Genomic DNA, 27,540 nt, shown 5'->3' on the forward strand with positions numbered 1-27,540 from the left:
TTAGGGCTAGCAGTATAGTTAAGGTTAGGATTAAGGTTAGGGTTCGGTTTAAAATCAGATTTTTGGACTTTGTGGCTGTGCCAGCTAGTGCAGAGCTGTCTCCAAAACAAGATTAATTATGAAAAACACCAAAAGAAAGATGCCCAGGGTCCCTGCTCATTTGCGTGAATGTGCCTTAGGCATGCTGCAAGGAGGCATGTGGACTGCAGTTGTGGCCAGGGCAAATAAATTGCCATGTCCGTACTGTGAGACGCCTAAGACAGCACTACAGGGAGGACAATTTATCGTCGTCGCAATTGCAGACCACTTGTAACAACACCAGCGCGAGATCGTTACATCCGAACATCACACCTGTGGGACAGGTACTGGATGGCAACAACTGCCCGAGTTACACCAGGAACGCACAATCCCTCCATCATTGCTCAGACTGTCCACAATAGGCTGAGAGAGACTGGATGGGGGGCTTGCAGGCCTGTTGTAAGGCAGGTCCTCACCAGACATCACTTGCAACAACGTTGCCTATGGGCACTAACCCACCATCGCTGGACCAGACAGGACTGGCAAAAAGGGCTCTTCACTGATGAATCGCAATTTTGTCTCACCAGGGGTGATGGTCGGATTCGCTTTTATCATCGAAGGAATGAGCGTTACACCGAGACCTGTACTCTGGAGCGGGATCGATTTGGAGGTGGAGGGTCCGTCATGGTCTGGGGTGGTGTGTCATAGCATCATCGGACTGAGCTTGTTATCATTTCAGGCAATCTCAACACTGTGCATTACAGGGAAGACATTCTCCTCCCTCATGTGGTGCTCATCCTGACATGACCCTCCAGCATGACAATGCCACCAGGCATACTGCTCATTCTGTGCGTGATTTCCTGCAAGATAGGAATGTCAGTGTTCTGCCATGACCAGCGAAGAGCCCGGATCTCAATTCCATTGAGCACGTCTGGGACCTGTTGGATCGGAGGGTGACGGCTAGGGCTATTCCCTCCAGAAATGTCCGGGGACTTGCAGGTGCCTTGGTGGAAGAGTGGGGTAACATCTCACAGCAAGAAATGGCAAATCTGGTGCAGTCCATGAGGAGGAGATGCACTGCAGTAGTTAATGCAGCTGGTGGTCACACCAGATACTGACTGTTACTTTGACCCCCCCAGTGATCAGGGACACATTATTCCATTTCTGTTGATAACATGTCTGTGGAACTTGTTCAGTTTATGTCTCAGTTGTTGAATCTTGTTATGTTCATACAAATATATTCACATGTTAAATTTGCTGAAAATCAACATTTGACAGTGAGAGGATGTTTCTTTTTTGCTGAGTTTATAATAATATATATTTTTTTAAATCATAAAAGTAGTGCACTTGGCTTCTCTATCCAGACACAGTTCCCCCAATCCCTCTGCTTTTTTTTTTTACCCTGAGCCGTTTTGCTCTCTCGCTCTGATACCAACAAGGTGAAGACAGAACAAATGAACGATTCACTCCACTGAACTGAGTCTGTAGAATGAGTGAATCTGAGGCATCTCATCCCCTTGTCTTCTCTTCCTTTATTCATCCTTTTTTCATCCCACTGCAAAGTGGATGTAATTCCACAAAATTCTTTGTTTTAGGTGTTTTCTGTTGCTAGAGATGGGTGCTGGACTTTACAACGGCCTCTTGTTCTCTGCCAGTACTGGCTTTGATAGGCTAAGCCCTCTCACCTACCTATGATGTCAATTGTGATTGGCCGAGGCCGATGCTCATTTTAGTCAACTATAAAAAACAAATGTTGGCAAAGGTCCCGCAGTCTGCTTTGTCATTGAAAAAATGTGACTGGTGGACCTTCTGCATCTGCCAGTATGATTGGCTCAACTCTCTGTGTTCTAAATTGCAGGTGCTGGTTTGGGAAGAAGGCAGGAGTGTACACGGATTACATCTACCAGGGCCCAATGATCCTGGTGTTGCTGGTAAGACAGTGTTACACAATCCTTTTCACATTTCTCCATATTTTTCCTCCTAGTATAGACATTTATAGACATAGTGTTCTAGCCTTGTCCTTGTTAGGTTTTCCTACACCAAGTTCTTCCCCTTTACACCTTCCCTCTAAGTGTGTGTGTGTATTTACAGCACCGCACAGTTGGGAACACTGACAAAATAACATTATTGTGGCACTCAAGCAGAAAATTGTTTTTCGACGTCAAGCAATTGCTTCAAGGCAAACAGTAGAAAGGTCATTGACATTCAATGGTGTGAACTTTATACCGCAGCCTTCCAACGCACACACTCACGCACATGCAGTAATACCATCGTGTGAAGCTATTTGAACGGTGTGACACCTACTACACATATTGAGAACTGACTGGGTCAGTTGGAATGAATATGATATGAGGATCATATGTATGAATCGTAAATGATTGGCAGCACACTAAACTTTGACCGTTTTAGCTCACTTTGACTCTCTTTACACTCTCATTTCCTCCTTAACCTGTTGGGACTAGGGGGCACAAGGAGTTCCCTAAAGGGAACATCCCCTCCCATTCAGCTGAAAAAAAATATTCTTTAGAAATATTTCACTTTCACACATTAACAAGTCAAACACAGCAAATGAAAGATAAACATCTTGTTAATCTACCCACCGTGTCCGACCTTTAAAATGTTTTACAGCGAAAACACAACATATATTTACGTTAGATGACCACCAAATGACCACCAAAGCGCACACAGCGATTATTCACAGTCACAAAAGCATAAATATAGATCAAATGAATCACTAACCTTTGATTATCAGAAAGTTTAAATAGGTGACTGTTTATCTCATGCCTTCTCCCGAGTTAACTAATCACATACTCACACATAACGTTGGAACATGATTGAAAATTCAGTACCAGTCAAAGGTTTGGACAACTACTCATTCAACGTTTTTTCTTTATTTTGACTATTTTCTACATTGTAGAAAAATAGTGAAGACATCAAAACTATGAAATAATACATATGGAATCATGTAGTAACCTTAAAAGTATTAAACAAATCCAAATATATTTTATATTTGAGATTCTTCAAAGTAGCCAGATTTTGTCAGATTTGCACACTCTTGGCATTCTCTCAACCAGCTTCACCTGAAATGCTTTTCCAACAGTCTTGAATGAGTTCCCACATATGCTGAGTACTTGTTGGCTGCTTGTCCTTCACTCTGTGGTCCAACTCATCCCAAACCATCTCAATTGGGTTGAGGTCGGGTGATTGTGGAGACCAGGTCATCTGATGCAGCACTCCATCACTCTACTTCTTGGTCAAATAGACTTTACACAGCCTGGAGGTGTGTTGGGTCATTGTCCTGTTCAATAACAAATGATAGTCCCACTAAGCGTAAACCAGATGGGATGGCGTATCACTCCAGAATGCTGTGGTAGCCATGCTGGTTAAGTGTGCCTTGAATTCTAAATAAATCACTGACAGTGTTACCAGCAAAGCACCCTCACACCAACTCCTCCATGCTCCATGGTGTGAACCACACATGAGGAGATAATCCGTTCACCTACTCTGCGTCTCAGAAATACACGGCATTTGGAACCACAAATCTCAAATTTGGACTCATCAGACCAAAGGACAGATTTCCACTGTTCTAATGTCCATTGCCCATGTTTTTTTGCCCAACCAAGTCTTCTTATTATTGCTGTCCTTTAGTAGTGGTTTCTTTGCATCAATTTGACCATGAAGGCCTGATTCACACAGTCTCCTTGATGTTGAGATGTGTCTTGCTTGAACCCTTCGACGCAATTTTTTGGGCTGGTAACTCTAATGAATCAAGCCTCTGCAACAGAGGTAACTCCCAGTACGCTACATTTTAATGTAAAAAATAGATTTGTATTGATTTTCCTCAGTAGTCAATAATCCTAAAACCTTGCTCTGAAGCATTAAATTGGCTTTTTTTACTCCTTGTTTGACATACAGTCAAAATACTGTATCAGCCCAATATCAGCCTGAAAACTTGAAACCCTGTGACTATCAGATTTTCGCATTGACTGCAATGTATTGAGAAAAATGTCTAACCTGTTACACTCATATTTTCCCATTGACTGCAATGTTCTGAGAGAAAGGTCAAGCCTGTGACACATCTTTTCTAATTTCCTGAAATGTATTGAGAAAAATGTCAACCATGTGACAGTTATTTCCAGCACAGACAAAGATTGTTTTATTAAATTCCTTCTCATAACTTACCAATGTAAATCTTCCTACATTCTTATTTTCTCTCTGTTTTCAGATCAACTTTATATTCCTCTTCAACATTGTGAGAATCCTAATGACCAAGCTGAGAGCCTCCACAACCTCAGAGACAATACAGTACAGGTGAGCCAGGACCAGTGCCCAAATGTCCCCCTATACCTTTTACAGTACATTACTTTTAACCAGGCCCCTATAGGTAGTGCTCTACCTCCTTGGATTTCTTCACGTTTTATTGTGTTGCAAAGTGGGATTAAAATCAATTTAATTATTATCTACTCGTCAAAGTGGAAGAAAAAGTACATTTAAAGAATAATGAAAATTAAAATACTAATATAACTTGATTAGATAAGTATATGCCCCTGAGTCAATATATGTTACAAACACCTTGGGCAGCGGTGACAGCAGTGAGTCTTCTCGGGTAAGCGCTTTGTACACATGTATTGTACAATATTTGCCCATTGTTATTTCCAACATTCTTCAAGTGCTGTGAAGGTAGGAAACAACATCGCCACTTTGCTGGAGAAGGAGAAGGTGGAAAGTTTTAAGTTCCTCTAAATTCCAGAAAATTATGTCATGACTTTAGAAGCTTCTGATAGGCTAATTGACATAATTTGAGTCAATTGGAGATGTATCTGTGGATGTATTTCAAGGCCTACCTTCAAACTCAGTGCCTCTTTGCTTGACATCATGGGAAAATCAAAAGAAATCAGGCAAGACCTCAGAAACAAAATTGTAGACCTCCACAAGTCTGGCTCATCCTTGGGAGCAATTTCCAAACTCCTGAAGGTATCACGTTCATCTGTATAAACAATAGTACACAAGTATAAACACCATGGGGCCACTTAGCCGTCATACCGCTCAGGAAGGAGACGCGTTCTGTCTCCTAGAGATGAACGTACTTTGGTGCGAAAAGTGCAAATCAATCCCAGAACAACAGCAAAGGACCGTGTGAAGATGCTGGTAGAAACAAGTACAAAATTATCTATATCCATAGTAAAAATTAGCCCTATATCGACATAACCTGAAAGGCCGTTCAGCAAGGAAGAAGCCACTGCTCCAAAACCGCCATAAAAAAAGGACGGTTTGCAACTGCACATGGGGACAAAGATCGTACTTTTTGGAGAAATGTCCTCTGGTCTGATGTAACAAAAATAGAACCTTTTGGCCATCATTATGTTTGGAGGAAAAAGGGGGAGGGTTGCAAGCCGAAGAACACCATCCCAACTGTCAAGCATGGGAGTGGCAGCATCATGTTGTGGGGGTGCTTTTCTGCAGGAGGGACTGGTGCACTTCACAAATTGATGGCATCATGAGGGGGGGAAATTACGTGGATATATTGAAGCAACATCTCAAGACATCAGTCAGGAAGTTATAGCGTGGGCACAAACGGGTCTTCCAAATGGACAATGACCCAAAGCATACTTCCAAAGTTGTGGCAAAATGGCTTAAAGACAACAAGGGAAATGTTTTGGAGTGGCCATCACAAAGCCCTGACCTGAATCCTATATGAAATTTGTGGGCAGAACTGTCAGGAAGAATGGGCCAAAATTCACCCATCTTTTTGTGGGAAGCTTGTGGAAGGCTACCCAAAACGTTTGACCCAAGTAAAACAATTTAAAGGCAATGATACCAAAAACTATTTGAGTGTATGTAAACTTCTGACCCACTGGGAATGTGATGAAAGAAATAAAAGCTGAAATAAATAAATCTCGACTTTATTCTTAAATAAAGTGCTGATCCTAACTGAGCTAAGACAGGACATTTTTACTAGGATTAAATGTCAGGAAATGTGAAAAACTGAGTTTAAATGTATTCGGCTAAGGTGTATGTAAACTTGAGTTCAACTGTACATACATTTATATATATACACACACACACAAACTTTCATTCTATTTGTAACTGTGCTATTTCACAAAATTTCTGAACCTATATACATTTTACACACCCCATATGTTTTACATTGGTTCTTGTTGTTATTAGTCCTCCCCCTTCAGCGCCATTCAACCCCTCCCATCTATCTCTCAACATCATCCATTTTGGATTTCTATTTGCCATCTATTTTTCAACTGTGCTGTGATGCTTCACAAAAGTACTGAACCTTTCTTTTCTCATAGCTTCTACAGATTGTAAATTAAAGAACTCTTTTTGCTAAAATAATTATTATATTATTGATTGATTGACTATGACTTTTCAAATCACCCATTATTGCTATCAAGAAGAACACTCAAGAACCTCCAGAAGCTAACCAGCTAACTAGCTACAAGCTATTTAGTCATTGTTAGTTTTTTTAACCTGGATAACACTCGTCAGTCCAGCCCCCCTGCCCCATCCACCGCTGCCCCTGGACTCTGATCACTTGGCTACATAGCTGATGCACGCTGGACTGTCCATTAATCACGGTACTCCATTCTGCTTGTTTGTTTTATCTGTCGACCCCGTTGCCTAGTCAATGCCATTTTACCTGCTGTTGTTATGCTAGCTGATAGATAAGCTGTTGTCTCATCCACTGTTTTAGCTAGCTTTCCCAATTCAACACCTGTGATTACTGTATGCCTCTGTAACAGTATAATTTTAAACCGTCCCCTTGCCCATACCCGGGCGCGAACCAGGGACCTTCTGCGCACAACGACAACAGTCACCCTCGAAGCATCGTTACCCAACGCTCCACAAATGCCGCGGCCCTTGCAGAGCAAGGGGAACTAGTACTTCAAGGTCTCAGAGCAAGTGACGTAACCGATTGAAACGCTATTTAGCGCACACCGCTAACTAAGCTAGCCGTTTCACATCCGTTACACTCACCCCCCTTTTGACCTTCCTCCTTTTTCCGCACGAACCAGTAATCCGGGTCAACAGCATCAATGTAACAGTATACTTTTAAACCGTCCCCTCGCCCGAACCAGGGACCTTCTGCACACAACGACAACATTCACCCTCGAAGCATCATTACCCATCGCTCCACAAGAGCCGCGGCCCTTGCAGAGCAAGGGGAAATACTACTTCAAGGTCTCAGAGCAAGTGACGTAACCGATTGAAATGTTATTTAGCGCACACCGCTAACTAAGCTAGCCGTTTCACATCCGTTACACCTCGCTGTATGTCTCTCTCAAATGTCAATATGCCTTGTATACTGTTGCTCAGGTTAGTTATCATTGTTTTAGTTCACAATGGAGCCCCTAGTCCCACTCCTCATACCCCTGATACCTCCTTTGTCCCACCTCCCACATATGCGGTGACCTCACCCATTACAACCAGCATGTCCAGAGATAAAACCTCTCTCATCATCACCCAGTGCCTGGGCTTACCTCCGCCGTACCCGCACCCCACCATACCCCTGTCTGCGCATTATGCCCTGAATATATTCTACCATGCCCAGAAACCTGCTCCTCTTATTCTCTGTCCCCAACGCTCTAGGCGACCAGTTTTGATAGCCTTTAGCCGCACCCTCATACTACTCCTTCTCTGTTCCGCGGGTGATGTGGAGGTAAACCCAGGCCCTGCATGTCCCCAGGCACCCTCATTTGTTGACTTCTGTGGTCGAAAAAGCCTTGGTTTCATGCATGTCAACATCAGAAGCCTCCTCCCTAAGTTTGTTTTACTCACTGCTTTAGCACACTCTGCTAACCCTGATGTCCTTGCCGTGTCTGAATCCTGGCTCAGGAAGGCCACCAAAAATTCAGAGATTTCCATACCCAACTATAACATCTTCCGTCACGATAGAACTGCCAAAGGAGGAGGAGTTGCAGTCTACTGCAGAGATAGCCTGCAAAGTAATGTCATACTTTCCAGGTCCATACCCAAACAGTTTGAACATCTAATTCTGAAAATTACTCTCTCCAAAAATAAGTCTCTCACTGTTGCCGCCTGCTACCGACCCCCCTCAGCTCCAAGCTGTGCCCTGGACACCATTTGTGAATTGATTGCCCCCCATCTAGCTTCAGAGTTTGTTCTGTTAGGTGACCTAAACTGGGATATGCTTAACACCCCGGCAGTCCTACAATCTAAGCTAGATGCCCTCAATCTCACACAAATCAGCAAGGAACCCACCAGGTACAACCCTAACTCTGTAAGCAAGGCCACCCTCATAGACGTCATCCTGACCAACTGGCCCTCCAAATACACCTCCACTGTCTTCAACCAGGATCTCAGCGACCACTGCCTCATTGCCTGTATCCGCTACGGTGCCGCAGTCAAACGACCACCCCTCATCACTGTCAAAAGCTCCCTAAAACACTTCTGTGAGCAGGCCTTTCTAATCGACCTGGCCCGGGTATCCTGGAAGGACATTGACCTCATCCCGTCAGTTGAGGATGCCTGGTCATTCTTTAAAAGTAACTTCCTCACCATTTTAGATAAGCATGCTCCGTTCAAAAATGCAAAACTAAGAACAGATACAGCCCTTGGTTCACTCCAGACCTGACTGCCCTCGACCAGCACAAAAACATCCTGTGGCGGACTGCAATAGCATCGAACAGTCCCCGCGATATGCAACTGTTCAGGGAAGTCAGGAACCAATACACTCAGTCAGTCAGGAAAGCTAAGGCCAGCTTCTTCAGGCAGAAGTTTGCATCCTGTAGCTCCAACTCCAAAAAGTTCTGGGACACTGTGAAGTCCATGGAGAACAAGAGCACCTCCTCCCAGCTGCCCACTGCACTGAGGCTAGGGAACACGGTCACCACCGACAAAATCCATGATTATTGAAAACTTCAACAAGCATTTCTCAACGGCTGGCCGTGCCTTCCGCCTGGCTACTCCTACCTCTGCCAACAGCTCCGGCCTCCACGCAGCTCCTCGCCCAAGCCTCTCCAGGTTCTCCTTTACCCAAATCCAGATAGCAGATGTTCTGAAAGAGCTGCAAAACCTGGACCCGTATAAATCAGCTGGGCTTGACAATCTGGACCCTCTATTTCTGAAACTATCTGCCGCCATTGTCGCAACCCCTATTACCAGCCTGTTCAACCTCTCCTTCATATCGTCTGAGATCCTCAAGGATTGGAAAGCTGCCGCAGTCATCCCCCTCTTCAAAGGGGGAGACACCCTGGACCCAAACTGTTACAGACCTATATCCATTCTGCCCTGCCTATCTAAGGTCTTCGAAAGCCAAGTCAACAAACAGGTCACTGACCATCTCGAATCCCACCGTACCTTCTCCGCTATGCAATCTGGTTTCCGAGCCGGTCACGGGTGCACCTCAGCCACACTCAAGGTACTAAACGACATCATAACCGCCATCGATAAAAGACAGTACTGTACAGCCGTCTTCATCGACCTTGCCAAGGCTTTCGACTCTGTCAATCACCATATTCTGATCGGCAGACTCAGTAGCCTCGGTTTTTCGGATGACTGCCTTGCCTGGTTCACCAATTACTTTGCAGACAGAGTTCAGTGTGTCAAATCGGAGGGCATGCTGTCCGGTCCTCTGGCAGTCTCTATGGGGCTGCCACAGGGTTCAATTCTCGGGCCGACTCTTTTCTCTGTATATATCAATGATGTTGCTCTTGCTGCGGGCGATTCCCTGATCCACCTCTACGCAGACGACACCATTCTATATACTTTCGGCCCGTCATTGGACACTGTGCTATCTAACCTCCAAACAAGCTTCAATGCCATACAGCACTCCTTCCGTGGCCTCCAACTGCTCTTAAACGCTAGTAAAACCAAATGCATGCTTTTCAACCGATCGCTGCCTGCACCGGCATGCCCGACTAGCATCACCACACTTTCTGGTTCCGACCTTGAATATGTGGACACCTATAAGTACCTAGGTGTCTAGCTAGACTGCAAACTCTCCTTCCAGACCCATATCAAACATCTCCAATCGAAAATCAAATCAAGAGTCGGCTTTCTATTCCGCAACAAAGCCTCCTTCACTCACGCTGCCAAGCTTACCCTAGTAAAACTGACTATCCTACCGATCCTCGACTTCGGCGATGTCATCTACAAAATCGCTTCCAACACTCTACTCAGCAAACTGGATGCAGTTTATCACAGTGCCATCCGTTTTGTCACTAAAGCACCTTATACTACCCACCACTGCGACTTGTATGCTCTAGTCGGCTGGCCCTCGCTACATATTCGTCGCCAGACCCACTGGCTCCAGGTCATCTACAAGGCCATGCTATTTAAAGCTCCGCCTTATCTCAGTTCACTGGTCACGATGGCAACACCCATCCGTAGCACGCGCTCCAGCAGGTGTATCTCACTGATCATCCCTAAAGCCAACACCTCATTCGGCCGCCTTTCGTTCCAGCACTCTGCTGCCTGTGACTGGAACGAATTGCAAAAATCGCTGAAGTTGGAGACTTTTATCTCCCTCACCAACTTCAAACATCAGCTATCTGAGCAGCTAACCGATCGCTGCAGCTGTACATAATCTATTGGTAAATAGCCCACCCATTTTCACCTACCTCATCCCCACAGTTTTTATTCATGTACTTTTCTGCTCTTTTGCACACCAATATCTCCACCTGTACATGATCATCTGATCATTTATCACTCCAGTGTTAATCTGCAATATTGTAATTATTCGCCTACCTCCTCATGCCTTTTGCACACATTGTATATAGACTCCCCTTTTTTTCTACTGTGTTATTGACTTGTTAATTGTTTACTCCAAGTGTAACTCTGTGTTGTCTGTTCACACTGCTATGCTTTATCTTGGCCAGGTTGCAGTTGCAAATGAGAACTTGTTCTCAACTAGCCTACCTGGTTAAATAAAGGTGAAATAAATAAAAAATAAATAAAAAAATCTGCAGCGTTAGTTCTAGGTAAATGTTGCAATTCTTCAGCCCTTCCTGGACCCGTGACCAAAAACGAGCTACATATGGACAGTACAAAAATGTGGTATTTTATTAGGAACCCCATTAGCTGCTGCAAAAGCAGCATCTGCTCTTCCTGGGGTCCACACAAAACATGAAACATAATACAGAATGACATAATACAGAACATCATTAGACAAGAACAGCTCAAGGACAGAACTCCAAACATTTTTTTAAAGGCACATGTAGCCTACATATCAATGAATACACACAAACTATCTAGGTCAAAATAGGGGAGAGGCGTTGTGCCATGAGGTGTTGCTTTATCTGTTTTTTGAAACAATATGAGATGGAAGGAAGTTCCATGAAATAAGGGCTCTATATAATACGGTACTTTTTCTTGAATTTGTTCTGGATTTGGGGACTATGAAAAGACCCCTGGTTACATGTCTGGTGTGATACAGTGGGGCAAAAAAGTATTTAGTCAGCCACCAATTGTGCAAGTTCTCCCACTTAAAAAGATGAGAGAGGCCTGTTATTTTCATCATAGGTACACTTCAACTATGACAGACGAAATGAGAAACAAATCCAGAAAATCACATTGTAGGATTTTTTATGAATTTATTTGCAAATTGTGGTGGCGCTTTTAACGGACCTCTGAGACTATCACAGTGCAGGTGCATTTATACGGAGACTTGATTACACACAGGTGGATTGTATTTATCATCATTAGTCATTTAGGTCAACATTGGATCATTCAGAGATCCTCACTGAACTTCTGGAGAGAGTTTGCTGCACTGAAAGTAAAGGGGCTGAATAATTTTGCACGCCCAATTTTTCAGTTTTTGATTTGTTAAAAAAGTTTGAAATATCCAATAAATGTCGTTCCACTTCATGATTGTGTCCCACTTGTTGTTGATTCTTCACAAAAAAATACAGTTTTATATCTTTATGTTTGAAGCCTGAAATGTGGCAAAAGGTCGCAAAGTTCAAGGGGGCCGAATACTTTCGCAAGGCACTGTATGTTTACATGTACATATTCTCATTCGCCCCTTTAGATTTGTGTGTATTAGGTAGTTGTTGGGGTATTGTTAGATTACTTGGGGTATTGTTATATTACTGCACTGTCGGAACTAGAAGCACAAGCATTTCGCTACACTCGCATTAACATCTGCTAACCACGTGTATGTGACAAATACAATTTGATTTTACTTTATTGTATTCCTTTGCCATTGTTTGTTGTTGTTGTTGGTATGACTTTGATGCTTTGTTGCATACGTACTGTATGCATGTTTTGTGTATTTGAATTCTTCTTTTCACTCTGTCATTTAGGTCATTATTGTGGAGTCGCTACAATGTTGTTGATCCATCCTCCGTTTTCTCCCATCACAGCCATTGAACTTTGGTGATGTTAAAACAGCTGCAATGGCCTCATGGTGACATCCCTTAGCAGTTTCCTTCCTGTCCTGCAGCTCAGTGCAGAAGGATGACTGCATCTTTGATGTGTCTGTGAGGTTTAATACATCATCCACAGCATAATTATTAACTTGACCATGCTTAAGGATATTGAATATGTCATTTGTTATTGTTACCCATTTACCAATCACTGCCCTTATTTATGAGGCTTTTGAAAAGCTCCCTGGTCTTTGTAGTTGAATAGGTGCTTGAAATGTAACACTTGACTGTGGGACATTACAGATGCTGAATGTATGGGGGACAGAGGAAGGGGTGGTCATAAAAAATCATATCAACCCCTATTAGTCCATAGAACTTATTATATTATTTGTTAAGCTAAATTTTACTTCTGAACTTATTTAGGCTTGCCTAAAAAAGGGGTCTGAATGCACAACAAAATGTGAAAAAAAGTCCAAGGGGGTGTAGACTTTCTATAGGCACTGTAGGGATTAGGGTGCAATTTTGGATGCATCCAGGGTCAGCTGAGCCAGCCCCAGCTGTAAAGTAGACATCAATATGCTGTTAATTAATACACGCCCAGGAAACATCAATGGCCTCGTTGGAAGAAACCTAATGATCGATACCTGTCTGGTTGAATTGTAATAATTTATTTCTGTATGGAACCAGGTCGGGTGGGAGAGTGTGTGCGTGTGTTCCGCGTGTGTGCGTGCCCATGCCCGTGCCTGTGTGTAGCTGTATCTTCATAAACCCTCGCACCCTTCACAGCTACTGTAACCAGCTAACACAACACACCATGCTGACTATTCACAAGCCGTAATAATAATATTTTCACACCTTTTTTTGGAACAGTAAAATCTGACAGTTTGACTGATTCCTTGGATAATGAACCCAGAGTGGCAGACGCTGCATGGGGTCATCTGATTGGAAAGTAGGCAAGCAAATATCTCATTATTGTTATTCTAATGGAGTCATTTGTCAATCAAACTTCTTATTGAGCAAATTCAATTTGGCTTCACTAATGTGATTATAAAGGCTACGTTCGTTACCCTACAGTCAGCTTTTAGCCTGCGTCCCAAATGGCACCTTATTATCTATACAGTGCACCACTTTTAACCAGGGCCGGCCCTGGTCAAAAGTAGTGCACTATGTAGGGAATAGGGTGCCATTTTGTGGGTCTCGCACCATTGAGCCTCAGCTAGTGCTCCTCTATTGGACTCTGCTGGTCAGCACTTCACTGATGATTAATAATATGCTGATGGATGAGAGGCCAGTATGACCTAGAACATGACCTTGTCCTCATACATTAACCCCTTGGTGGGCCGTATAGCTGGAATGCACCACAGCAATGCACTTCCACTGGGAAATGGATGAATTGAAAGAATGTGCCCGTGTCACATTACTTTAGGCCATGTCAGAAATTGTACATTCATTTTGTGCTCAAATTGTCAGTGTAGACGAGAGGGCAGTACGGCAACATGCTAGCTCTGACAGCGCTGGGTAACAGTTTCGGCAGCTGACATCGGGGGTCTCTGCATGGAAGTGATGGGCACAGCTGCCACTCACTCATTCACAGGTGTGAGAGCGCCATGGGGCGCGCACGCACACACACAAACACGGACACAAACACACAGCCACTGACTCAGCAATTCAAATGTGGAGTTATTCGTCTACCTGTTATAGTGCTGTAAGGACTATGAGGTAATTCAGTATGCATGTGAACTGGAAACTGCTGCCATGGTTTGAATATGTAACCACAGACCCAGTGTGGAATCAAAGTATTGTAAGAACTTGAAAAACATTATCACTGCCCTTAAAGATATATCGACACCATAAATCCAAACTACACACGACAGTATTGTGAGTGCTCTCATGAACCATAAAATCACAGAACAGGAGAAAAAAAAAACGTGGCAGCCGTTAGCAAATTAGTATTGGCCCACTAGTTGCCTGGCAGGTCTATTTTAGGTATCTATTTGTGTTTTAGTATGGCTCTGTGTCTGTATCTAATTGACTCTCTAGTTGGCGGCCAGGTCTTTATTTAATAATATGACTCTTGTGTTACTGTGTGTCCATCAGGAAAGCAGTGAAGGCCACTCTGGTGCTGCTGCCTCTCCTGGGCATCACCTACATGCTATTTTTCGTCAACCCGGGAGGGGAGGATGAGGTCGCCCAAATAGTCTTCATCTACTTCAACTCCATCCTGGAGTCTTTTCAGGTATGCCCAGGCCAAATGAAAAGTGTTTATAGAGGGTTTGAGAACTAGTTTGACGCTGTAAACATTCTGAAGCATATAACGTGTCACAAAACGAAATAGATGTAGGCTACAGTACAATGTAGTGCTGCTCGCACTGCTCATCCTATCTTCAAATGTTTAACACTCTTTCTCTCTCCTCTCGCCATCTTTCCCTTTGTCTCTGTTCTCCAGGGCTTTTTCGTGTCAGTGTTTTATTGCTTCCTGAACAGCGAGGTAAGCAGATTCATGTTTGTCCCATGATCCCCCACCGCTCACACTGTACCCTTAATGCGTTTTCCTTTCCAATCCCTCCCTCCCACTATCCCTCCCTCCAACCCTACTCTCATTCCTCCCAGGACTATTAGAAACATGTCTACTTGGCACCATTTCATGCAGAGCTAAAAATGTATTGTGTCATCTAAAATGCAAGGCAAGCAGCAGGGTTACCTTGGACATGCAGATTTACACCACTGGACAGCAGAATTAATAGGATCACAATGAGCTTCACCCTGGCCCAACACATATACAGTGGGGCAAAAAAGTATTTAGTCAGCCACCAATTGTGCAAGTTCTCCCACTTAAAAAGATGAGAGAGGCCTGTAATTTTCATCATAGGTACACTTCAACTATGCCAGACAAAATGAGGGGGAAAAATCCAGAAAATCACATTGTAGGATTTTTTATGAATTTATTTGAAATTTTGGTGGAAAATAAGTATTTGGTCAATAACAAAAGTTTATCTCAATACTTTGTTATATACCCTTTGTTGGCAATGACAGAGGCCAAATGTTTTCTGTAAGTCGTCACAAGGTTTTCACACACTGTTGCTGGTATTTTGGCCCATTCCTCCATGCAGTTCTCCTCTAGAGCAGTGATGTTTTGGGGCTGTTGCTGGGCAACACGGACTTTCAACTCCCTCCAAAGATTTTCTATGGGGTTGAGATCTGGAGACTGGCTAGGCCACTCCAGGACCTTGAAATGCTTCTTACGAAGCCACTCCTTCGTTGTCCGGGTGGTGTGTTTGGGATCATTGTCATGCTGAAAGACCCAGCCACGTTTCATATTCAATGCCCTTGCTGATGGAAGGAGGTTTTCACTCAAAATCTCACAATACACGGCCCCATTCATTCTTTCCTTTACACAGATCAGTCGAACTGGTCCCTTTGCAGAAAAACAGCCCCAAAGCATTATGTTTCAACCCCCAAGCTTCACAGTAGGTATGGTGTTCTTTGGATGCAACTCAGCATTCTTTGTCCTCCAAACATGACGAGTTGAGTTTTTACCAAAAAGTTATATTTTGGTTTCATCTGACCATATGACATTCTCCCAATCTTCTTCTGAATCATCCAAATGCTCTCTAGCAAACTTCAGACGGGCCTGGACATGTACTAGCTTAAGCAGGGGGACACGTCTGGCACTGCAGGATTTGAGTCCCTGGCGGCGTAGTGTGTTACTGATGGTAGGCTTTGTTACTTTGGTCCCAGCTCTCTGCAGGTCATTCACTACGTCCCCCCGTGTGGTTCTGGGATTTTTGCTCACCGTTCTTGTGATCATTTTGACCCCACGGGGTGAGATCTTGCGTGGAGCCCTAGATGGAGGGAGATTATCAGTGGTCTTGTATTTCCTAATAATTGCTCCCACAGTTGATTTCTTCAAACCAAGCTGCTTACCTTTTGCAGATTCAGTCTTCCCAGCCTGGTGCAGGTCTACAATTTTGTTTCTGGTGTCCTTTGACAACTCTTTGGTCTTGGCCATAGTGGAGTTTGGAGTGTGACTGTTTGAGGTTGTGGACAGGTGTCTTTTATACTGATAACAAGTTCAAACAGGTGCCATTAATACAGGTAACGAGTGGAGGACAGAGGAGCTTCTTAAAGAAGAAGTTACAGGTCTGTGAGAGCCAGAAATCTTGCTTGTTTGTAGGTGACCAAATACTTATTTTCCAGCATAATTTGCAAATAAATTCATAAAAAATCCTACAATGTGATTTTCTGGATTTTCTTCATTCTTGAAGTGTACCTATGATGAAAATTACAGGCCTCTCATCTTTTTAAGTGGGAGAACTTGCACAATTGGTGGCTGACTAAATACTTTTTTGCCCATTGTATACACACCCCATGTCAGAGGCTGCATGGTACCATGTTAAGAGGTAGTGCACTATATAAGGAATAGGATGCCTAAATGGATTTGTCATAAAATATTAACCGGTGAGAAACCTAAATCTGTCTGGAGTTACAAAAATTGCTTGCCCTAAAACCTGAAAAACCCTTGGGAGAGCTGTGAAAGTACTCTTGCTACACAGCTTGATGTAAACATTGCAGTTACCTCCTCAGGTATCCCATTCTCCCTGGAGCATTCTGTCTCAACAGGAGACTATCCGGGTCATGTCTCCTGGATAACGCATCCGTGTATTTTGGTTTATAAATGCATTTATTTTATTACAAGGAGAGTCATGAAGGATGAAGTGAAGCCTCCACACTAACGCTGAAAAGAGATCAATGTACAGTATGTTAGCATGACGCCACTTAGTGTGGCAGATATCTCCCACTGAGGTGCAGTTACTTAGGGCAAAAGTGGCCACTCAATAGATGTGTGCTGGCAGTTTGCTTAGCTAATCAACCTCCGTTTCTCCCGTCGGCTTGCTAATGTCGAGCAGCAGCTAATTCGTTGCTCTTGATGGAGTCATGGGACTCCATCCAAAGGACAAATGGTGGAGTTCGGCGGGTGTTCATATGTTATCATGAACCATCAGCGATCTGTGAAGTAAAGCCAGAGAGGACCGATTGTTTTTTTTTCAGCTTTTTTTCACCATTTACCACATAAGGAGAACCAGAGTAGTACTAACCTCAGACACACAGGTAAATGTTATTAACTAGCCTTCTCTACTCTGATATTCTAGAAGAAGTGCCGTTACTCAAGCAGTAGGAAAGAGAGTAGAAAGAGGTGCTGGTTTTTCCGTACCAGTCAGCCGCGGCCAACTTCAATCTAATACAGCTCTCCTTTACACTTACAGTGCAAGCTCGGTTAATGACCTAACTGATATTAACGCTAACCAACTGCACTGAAATCATGATGAACAGCAGGGTTTTAACCTTCTCTCCTCTCCAGAATATTCTTTTAATAACTCCTATGCTGCTGGGAGACCCCTTGAAGCAATACACACAACTCTGACTCTAATGACAGACTTAAAGCATGCTGCAAGGGGAAAACCTAGCCTAGCCAAAACAAAGATTCACTCACCTTGTGCTAACCTCACTAGCAGGGAGAAAATGCTCTTTAAATTGGATCTGCTGGGTATCTATGCATGTAGTCCCGAGTAAAAACTCCTGTGTGAAAAGACTGAGCAATACCTGGGTTGTAGTGATAGCTATGGTGTATTTGTTCAATATTCCAGAGTCCGGACGGATGTCTTTTTGTCGTGTGTTTCAAAGCCACTGGACCCCACAAGCAGATAAACCTATTGAATTGAATGTCATGTATTGAATCCCATGAAAACCAAGTGGTGGTCAGAGTAAAACGTTCTCAGAACCTCCCTACAACCTATAAATAAACGTCCCCAGAACAGGCAAAGCGTTCTTAATAAACGTTCAGTTCTACCGGTCAGTAAGCATATGGCTTTGTTCCCACAACCAGTGTGAAACTAAAAACAAATGTTCCTACAACACATGGTTCCACATGTGAAAGGTTATGTGATCACTTGTGAAAAACCACGTGAAGTGTTCCAAAACGAAATGGAAATGTCACATTTGAAATCCTGTGATTTTCCATGTGACATGATGTGGTTTTTCAAACCTTAATTTCTCTGGCGACTCTTTAGCCTTACACAATTGCCTTCGCTATTTTGAAATGTTAATGATTTCACACTCATGGCAGGCTGTGTATAAGATTGTCAAACCTGTCAGGACAATAGGCCAGTTACATTTTCACACCCACGCACAAGAAAAAGAGCAGGCCTAACTCCCAGCCTAGCCTATACTACAGTAATCACCTCCAACCTTATGGAAATACATGTGAAACTCACATTTGAGTAGATCTGACATTCACCTACAATAACCTGTGAATAATTATAGTGTAGTGCAAATCGCTACATCAAAGCTGCATACTGTCTTTAGACTAACACAGGGTTCTTAAACCTTTTCAGCCTGGAACCCAAATGAGAAATTCTGTTTTCCTGGAACCCAAGCTTATGAAAACATGCAACTATACGTACAGTTGAAGTCGGAAGTTTACATACACTTAGGTTGGAGTCATTAAAACTCCAAAACTCCAAAAAAATCCAGAAAATTATGTCAGGTACAAAAGTATCTATATCCACAGTAAAACGAGTCCTATATCGACATAACCTGAAAGGTTGCTCAGCAATGAAGAAGCCACTGCTTTCATTAAAAAACAGACTACAGTTTGCATCTGCACATAGGGACAAAGATTGTACTTTTTGGAGAAATGTCCTCTGGTCTGATGAAACAAAAATAGAGCTGTTTGGCCATAATGACCATTGTTATGTTTGGAGGAAAAGGGGGAGGCTTGCAAGCTGAAGAACAACATCCCAACCGTGAAGCACGGGGGTGGCAGCATCATGTTGTGGGGGTGCTTTGCTGCAGGAGGGACTGGTGCACTTCAAAAAATAGATGGCATCATGAGGCGAGAAAATGATGTGGATATATTGAAGCAACGTCTCAAGACATCAGTCAGGAAGTTAAAGCTTGGTCGCAAATGGGTCTTCCAAATGGAAGCACATTCCAAGCATACTTCCAAAGTTGTGGCATAATGGCTTAAGGACAACAAAGTCAAGGTATTGGAGTGGCCATCACAAAGCGCTGACCACAATCCTATAGAAAATTTGTGGTCAGAACTGAAAAGGTGCATGCGAGCAAGGATGCCTACAATCCTGACTCAGTTACACCAGCTTTGTCAGGAGGAATGGGCCAAAATGTACCCAACTTATTGTGGGAAGCTTGTGGAAGGCTACCTGAAATGTTTGACCCCAGCTAAACAATTTAAAGGCAATGCTACCAAATACTAATTCAGTGTTTGTAAACTTCTGGCCCACTGGGAATGTGCTGAAAGAAATTAAAGCTATAATGAATCATTATCTCTACTATTATTCTGACATTTCACATTCTTCAAATAAAGTGGAGATCCTAACTGACCTAAGACAGGGAATTTTTACTAGGATTAAATGTCAGGAATTGCAAAAAAGAAAATGTTTTAAATGAGTTTAAACGTATTTGGCTAAGGTGTATGCAAACCTCTGACTTCAACTGTAGATATCAGTATATTTCATAGCCCTTATGCCTAGAACAAATAACAATGAAATACCCATATAAATAGCTATTCATGTTTATTTTTCTCTATTAAAAACACTCTTACATATATATCTTTCTAGGGTGGAACTGTTGCTGTTATAATACATGAAGTCATTTCAATTTTTGAAACCAGATGCTTTTTGAGGCATCACACAGATGCTGCGACCCATACTTTAAGGCTGGACTGACACATCATGAATCATTTTCATTCAGTAAAATACTGTAGGTTATCACAAACATTGAGTGTAGAAAATAGTATGAACACCTGCTCTTTCCATGACAGACTGACCAGGGGAAATAATCCAGGTGAAAGCTATGATCCAGTATTGATGCCACTTGTTAAATCCACCTCAATCTGCGTAGATGAAGGGGAGGAGACAGGTTAAAGAAGCATTGTTAAACATTGAGACAAATGAGACATGGATTGTGTCTATGTGCCATTCAGAGGGTAAATAGGCAAGACAAAATATTTAAGTGCCTTTGAAAGGGGTATGGTAATAGGTGCCAGGCGCACAGGTTTGTGTCAAGAACTGCAACACAGCTGGGTTTTTCACGCTCAGCAGTTTCCCGTGTATATGAAGAATGGTCCACCACCCAAAGGACATCCAGCTAACTTGACAACTGTGGGAAGCATTGGAGTCAACATAGGCCAGCATCCCTGTGGAACGCTTTCAAAATCTGTTAGAGTCCTTGCCCTGATGATAGTGTTGAGTGATTACCGAAATGTTGGTTATTTTTCGTTTTTTAAAACAACCAATTGACTTATTTGAATTGCATTTTGTTCCGTTTTTTTTTCTGTGCGCACATTGCACAGTTTCTCTAAAGATAATTCAGATCCAGCCTGAACTGTGCCATTGAGTAAGACAGGGGTACTCAACTCTTACCATACGAGGTCCGGCACCTGCTGGTTTTCTGTTCTATCGGATAATGAGTTGCACACACCTGGTGTCCCAGGTCTAAATCAGTCACTGATTAGAGGGGAACAATAAAAAAATGCAGTGGAACTGGATTTGAGGTCCAGAGTTGAGTATGAGGGTAGTAGGGAGATATAGTTTCCAACAGGCCAATAAGCTACATCAAGTGGAGGGCCGAGTGTCTGTGGGATTTTGCTCCTCGCTTATGCTTGATTGGTGAATTAAGGTCACTCATTAGAAGGGAACATCCCTCACCTGGATTTCTAGGTCTTAATTGAAAGGAAAATGTGATTTTGTCAGACAGCATAGGCAGCAGCTCTATAGAGATGAGAAAATGACTTGGAATTAAATAATAAAGTAATCAAATAAAACATTTTATTCACAACAAATGAAATATTTGATTAAAGCGAAGTGAATAAATCATGTTTAATAAGTGATAAGCATTAATGGGCAGTCACTACCATCCTGGGACTTTTATTGTTTTATTCAGTGTTATCACAGGATTCAACCCAGATAGTTCATAGTGCATCAATGTGAAAAATATATAATCGAAATGAAATGAAGCCTACACACTAATGCTGAGTAGAGGTCAATGTACAATATGTTAGCATGACGCCACTTAGTGTGGCAGATATCTCCCACTGAGGTGCAGTTACTTAGGGCAAAAGTGGCCACTCAATAGATGCGTGCTGGCAGTTTGCTTAGCTAATCAACCTCCGTTTCTCCCGTCGGCTTGCTAATGTCGAGCAGCAGCTAATTCGTTGCTCTTGATGGAGTCATGGGACTACATCCAAAGGACAAATGGTGGAGTTCGGCGGGTGTTCATATGTTATCATGAACCATCAGCGATCTGTGAAGTAAAGCCAGAGAGCACCGATTGGTTTTTTTTTCAGCTTTTTTTCACTATTTACAACATAAGGAGTACCAGAGTAGTACTAACCTCAGACAAACAGGTAAATGTTATTAACTAGCCTTCTCTACTCTGATATTCTAGAAGAAGTACCGTTACTCAAGCAGTAGGAAAGAGAGTAGAAAGAGCTGCCGGTTTTTCCGTACCAGTCAGCCGCGGCCGACTTCAATCACTGGTATTTTAGCATTCCTATCTAATACAGCTCTCCTTCACCTTGTGTTAAGCAGGGAGAAAATGCTCCTTAAATTGGATCTGTTGGGTATCTAAGCGTGTAGTCCTGAGTAAAAACTCTTGTGTGAAGAGACTGAGCAATACCTGGGTTGTGGTGGTAGTTATGGTGTATTTGTTCAATATTCCGTAGTGTGTGTCAAAGCCACTGGACCCCACAAGCTGATAAACACAGTGTGTCATAACATGTATTGAATCCCATGAAAACCAAGTGGTGGTCAGAGTAAAACGTTCTCAGAACCTCCCTGCAACCTAAAAATAAACATTCCCAGAACAGGCTAAATTGTCACTTCTGTTCACAGAACGTTAAAAAAAAGGTTCAGTTTTGCCAGTCAGTAAATCCACTGGATCCATTAATGTAAAAAAATATATAACCGAAAACTGTGATTTCTTCTTTTTTTTTTACAATAGAACCGAAAACGAACCGACCTCAAGAAACACAAATCGCTCAGCACTACCAAGGGCACTATGAATTGAGGCTATTCTGATCCAAAACAGGGGGCAACTCAATATTAGGAAAGTGTTCGTAATGTTTTGTACGCTCAGTTTACAGTGAGCTCCAAAAGTATTTGGAGAGTGACACATCTATTATTTTGGCCTGTACTTCAGCAATTTCCATTTGAAAATTATTCAATGTCTATGAGATTAAAGTGCAGAATGTCTGCTTTCATTTTAGGATATTTTCATTCATATCTGATTAACCATTTAGAAATTACAGCACTTTTTGTACATAGTCCCTCACTTTTAGGGGACCAAAAGTATAGGGATAAATTCACTTCAGTGTATTAAAGTAGTAAAAATGTACGAATTTGGTCCCATATTCATTGCATACACAATGACTACTTCAAGTTTGTGAAATGAGTTTGATGCATTATGTTTGTTTCAGATGATTTTGTGCCCAATAGAAATGAATTGTAAATAATGTGTAACTTTGAGTCACTTTTATTGTAAATAACAGAAAATATTTATAAACACTTCTACATTCATGTGGATGCTACCATGATTACGGATAATCCTAAACGAGTGAGAATGTTAGACGCACAAATATCATACCTCCAAGACATGCTAACCTCTCATCATTACAATAACAGCGGAGGTTAGCATCTTGGGGGTTATGATATTTGTGTATTATATCATTTCAAATCCAAAGTGCTGGAGTACAGAGTCCCTGTCCCAATAATTTGAGCTCACTCTGATATAAGACATGATTAGAATGAAAAGCACAGGAAATAATCAAAGGTTTTATGTCATACGCATTCACTCACCTCACCTCACACATACGCATTCACTCACCTCACCTCACACATACGCATTCACTAATTCCACAATCTCCGCCTTGGTTGGCATTTCTTTTAAATGGATCCATATTGCATCACAAGCTAGGTTTACATCCAATTTGTGACAGATTTCAATGTGGATATTCTAAAATCCACATATTTAAAAATAAAAAATAAATTAAAAAGGAAGATTTTCCCACCAGGGCTGTAGTTCCATCAAACTGACTTAAGATAAAAAGCAGTGTGTCGTGACATAGTCCTAACTTTTCATTTACTGAATAAAACAGAAGTTCTGCGTTTCCACCCTAGTTTTATTTCTGACGCTGGTTTTGGCACAAACAGAAAATGTTCCCATTCTCGTCTTGGCACGTAGCTCTAGACAACAGTTTGCAGATACAGTGCAAAGGGTAGATTAGGAGGTTATGGATAAGACCATGATCATTTTTATTCGGCAACTGGCAGCCGATCATGGATAGTCATGTCACCACCATACGAAATAAGACCATCGATAGTTATTGGAAAGAAGCATCTGTAATGGCTACGCTAATAAATCGGGAAGCAAAAGTACAGGGTTTAAATGTAATACATAAACAAACATGGAACAAAACAAGAAACACGAGTAGCGTACATACATGAAACAATGACTCCTGGGGAAAGAACCAAAGGGAGTGGCAGATATAGGGGAGGTAATCAGGAAGGTGATGGAGTCCAGGTGAGTCTCATGAGGCACAAGTGTGAACCTGTCAAGCCGTCTGAGGCATGGGATCCCGACGAGCCAGCTGAGTCACGGAAGCCTGACGAGCTAGCTGTGGCTTTTCCCCTGTAGCTTCGGCAATTGAAGCCTGCCGAGGCTTGAGAACATGTCGAGCCGGCTGAGGCATGGAAGCCTAAAGAGCCATCCTTGGTTGCGTCATCAGCCTCCCTTGGACCCGACGTCACCAGTAAAAAAGCCCAAAATAAATCCCTGTTTCTTCCTTTGGTGAGGCGCAATTCTGGATCGTCAACGCTAATAAATTGGGAAGCAAGTACAGGGAGTGAATTTAATGAATAAACGATCTTGGAACATAACAAGAATTTGTAAGTCGCTCTGGATAAGAGCGTCTGCTAAATGACTTAAATGTAATGTAAATGAGTAGCACACAGACATGAAACACAAAACAATATAGCCTGGGGAAAGAACCAAAGGGAGTGACTGATATAGGGGACGTAAATCAGGAATGTGATGGAGTCTGGGTGTGTCTCATGAGGTGCAGTGCGTCTAACAATGGTGACAGGTCTGCAGAATAATGAGAAAATTGGCGACAATGAGAGGTGGAGCGGGAGTAGACGTGGCAGCGTCAAGCTCCTCACCATGCACATTCACCACCCTGTGAAGTTCATAACTTATTTAAATCTGTGCGTGCTTTGCCAAGTCGCAGTGGGAGGATCACACAACATAGCATAGTGTGAATCCAAGTTTACTTCAAAATGATGGTTATTGTGTCAATATTTGCAGATAAAAGCTTTTCTACTGCAATTGTCGCATATTCTGTTTCACAGACCAAAGAATTTGCCCACATATTTAGTTTTGTAGACAAATTAGCTGTTTCCAACAGGCTTGTCTTTACATGTTTTATCCGACTTTACTCTAATAAAAAGGTTAGATGGAAACCTCTTTTGTGTGAAATGCTTCCAGTCGCTGAGAAAAGAGCGGGAAAGTGATTCCTTTTTCCTTTTATCCATGAAATCACTCCCACAGTGTAATCCAACTGTCAGGCAGCTATTCTATCTATGATCATGAATATACCGTATGTTATTCTAATTCTGTATTAAACACTCAAGGCTCTTTCCACAGACATAACCAAATGTGTCTTTACTGCGTTCACACCCCTACTGTACACAGTCCTCATCCTCTGTGACACATTTCCTTCAATTCCGCAGCCAACTGTGTGAAGTGTTCCAAAGGGGCCTGCAGGGTTTGACATAATACAAAGTGAAAAGATAGAGCTGCTTGTTGCTCTAGTTCGTTAGAAGCAGGTGAAAAAAAAAACAGGTTGGCTTTGATTAAATATACTGTGATCGGCGTCTTACGTAAAGCCTGTGTTTTGGTAGAATCATGGATACAAATCAAATAAACACTTTCCTGCTGAAGAAAGAGTGCTATTCAAGATATGGAAGCTCAATGGAGCACACAGTTTCATGAATATAAGTTTAGAAAGGGAACAACCAGAACTTAGATTTTGTATCTTTCAGCACACTTAAACCGGGGAGCCAAAGAACATAGTGCCGCTTCTCCTTTTGTAAACTCAGTCATTAGTGAGAAAGGGGCCTGTACACTTATCCTTTGATACATCCAGTCAAAGTTTGGGCTTCTAATGAGGTTAATACAATCCAAAAGCAAATAAGGAAAGTAGTCATGTCACTGACTTGTTATTAGAGAAAACATGGTGGTCCTCATGGTGTGGCAGAAGTTCAGTGCCTTAAAAGCTTCTACCTCCCTCTTATTTTTAATCCCATGGCACTGTCCCAACACTGTCCACTTCTCCTTGGTTACCACAATTTGGAAATTGCATAAATGAGATCATATTTTAATTAGGTGAAAACAATTCAATGGAAACTCACTTAACGTGGCAGTTAACTACACTGCTCGAAAAAATAGAGGGAACACTTAAACAACACAATGTAACTCCAAGTCAATCACACTTCTGTGAAATCAAACGGTCCCCTTAGGAAGCAACACTGATTGACAATACATTTCACATGCTGTTGTGCAAATGGAATAGACAGCAGGTGGAAATTATAGGCAATTAGCAAGACCACTTCTCAGTTCCTATGCTTCCTGGCTGATGTTTTGGTCACTTTTGAATGCTGGCGGTGCTTTCACTCTAGTGGTAGCATGAGCATGAGGTAGCATGAGACGGAGTCTACAATCCACACAAGTGGCTCAGGTAGTGCAGTTCATCCAGGATGGCACATCAATGCGAGCTGTGGCAAGAAGGTTTGCTGTGTCTGTCAGCGTAGTGTCCAGAGCATGGAGGCGCTACCAGGAGACAGGCCAGTACATCAGGAGACGTGGAGGAGGCCGTAGGAGGGCAACAACCCAGCAGCAAGACCGCTACCTCCGCCTTTGTGCAAGGAGAAGCAGGAGGAGCACTGCCAGAGCCCTGCAAAATGACCTCCAGCAGGCCACAAATGTGCATGTGTCTGCTCAAACGGTCAGAAACAGACTCCATGAGGGTGGTATGATGGCCCGACGTCCACAGGTGGGGGTTGTGCTTACATCCCAACACCGTGCAGGACGTTTGGCATTTGCCAGAGAACACCAAGATTGGCAAATTCGCCACTGGCGCCCTGTGCTCTTCACAGATGAAAGCGGGTTCACACTGAGCACATGACAGTCTGGAGACGCAGTGGAGAATGTTCTGCTGCCTGCAACATCCTCCAGCATGACCAGTTTGGCGGTGGGTCAGTCATGGTGTGGGGTGGCATTTCTTTGGGGGGCCACACAGCCCTCCATGTGCTCGCTAGAGGTAGCCTGACTGCCATTAGGTACCGAGATGAGATCCTCAGACCCCTTGTGAGACCATATGCTGGTGCGGTTGGCCCTGGGTTCCTCCTAATGCAAGACAATGCTAGACCACATGTGGCTGGAGTGTGTCAGCAGTTCCTGCAAGAGGAAGGCATTGATGCTATGGACTGGCCCGCCCGTTCCCCAGACCTGAATCCAATTGAGCACAATTGAGCTCCATCCACCAACGCCACGTTGCACCACAGACTGTCCAGGAGTTGGCGGATGCTTTAGTCCAGGTCTGGGAGGAGATCCCTCAGGAGACCATCCGCCACCTCATCAGGAGCATGCCCAGGCGTTGTAGGGAGCTCATACAGGCACGTGGAGGCCACACACACTACTGAGCCTCATTTTGACTTGTTTTAAGTACATTACATCAAAGTTGGATCAGCCAGTAGTGTGGTTTTCCACTTTAATTTTGAGTGTGACTCAAAATCCAGACCTCCATGGGTTGATACATTTGATTTCCATTGATAATTTTTGTGTGATTTTGTTGTCAGCACATGCAACTATGTAAAGAAAAAGTATTTAATACAAATATTTCATTCATTCAGATCTAGGATGTGTTATTTTAGGGTTCCCTTAATTTTTTGGAGCAGTGTATAAGTGGTATTCAATCAAACTGACATTGCCGATTTATATAGTTTCTGTGAAAAAAGTGAATATGTTACTTTCGTTAACAATTTACACCATCAGACCAAACCAAATTTGAATTTTCCCTCTTTTTCTCCGTCTCTCTCTGCTATCCTCT

The 27,540-nt window shown here is 42.8% G+C and overlaps 1 protein-coding gene across 1 annotated transcript in view; it reads left to right on the forward strand.

Annotated features, from left to right (window-relative positions):
• crhr1 (corticotropin releasing hormone receptor 1) overlaps nucleotides 1-27,540 on the forward strand; it is a 169,810-nt gene that overhangs the window by 133,962 nt on the left and 8,308 nt on the right. The window contains exons 10-13 of the mRNA XM_035770873.2: nucleotides 1,877-1,949; nucleotides 4,244-4,329; nucleotides 14,454-14,592; nucleotides 14,803-14,844. Of these exons, the coding sequence (XP_035626766.1) occupies nucleotides 1,877-1,949; nucleotides 4,244-4,329; nucleotides 14,454-14,592; nucleotides 14,803-14,844 (340 nt within the window). The remainder of the gene's footprint in view (nucleotides 1-1,876; nucleotides 1,950-4,243; nucleotides 4,330-14,453; nucleotides 14,593-14,802; nucleotides 14,845-27,540) is intronic.

Source organism: Oncorhynchus keta, chromosome 5 (genome assembly GCF_023373465.1).
Source record: "Oncorhynchus keta strain PuntledgeMale-10-30-2019 chromosome 5, Oket_V2, whole genome shotgun sequence".
Taxonomy (NCBI): Eukaryota; Metazoa; Chordata; class Actinopteri; order Salmoniformes; family Salmonidae; genus Oncorhynchus; species Oncorhynchus keta.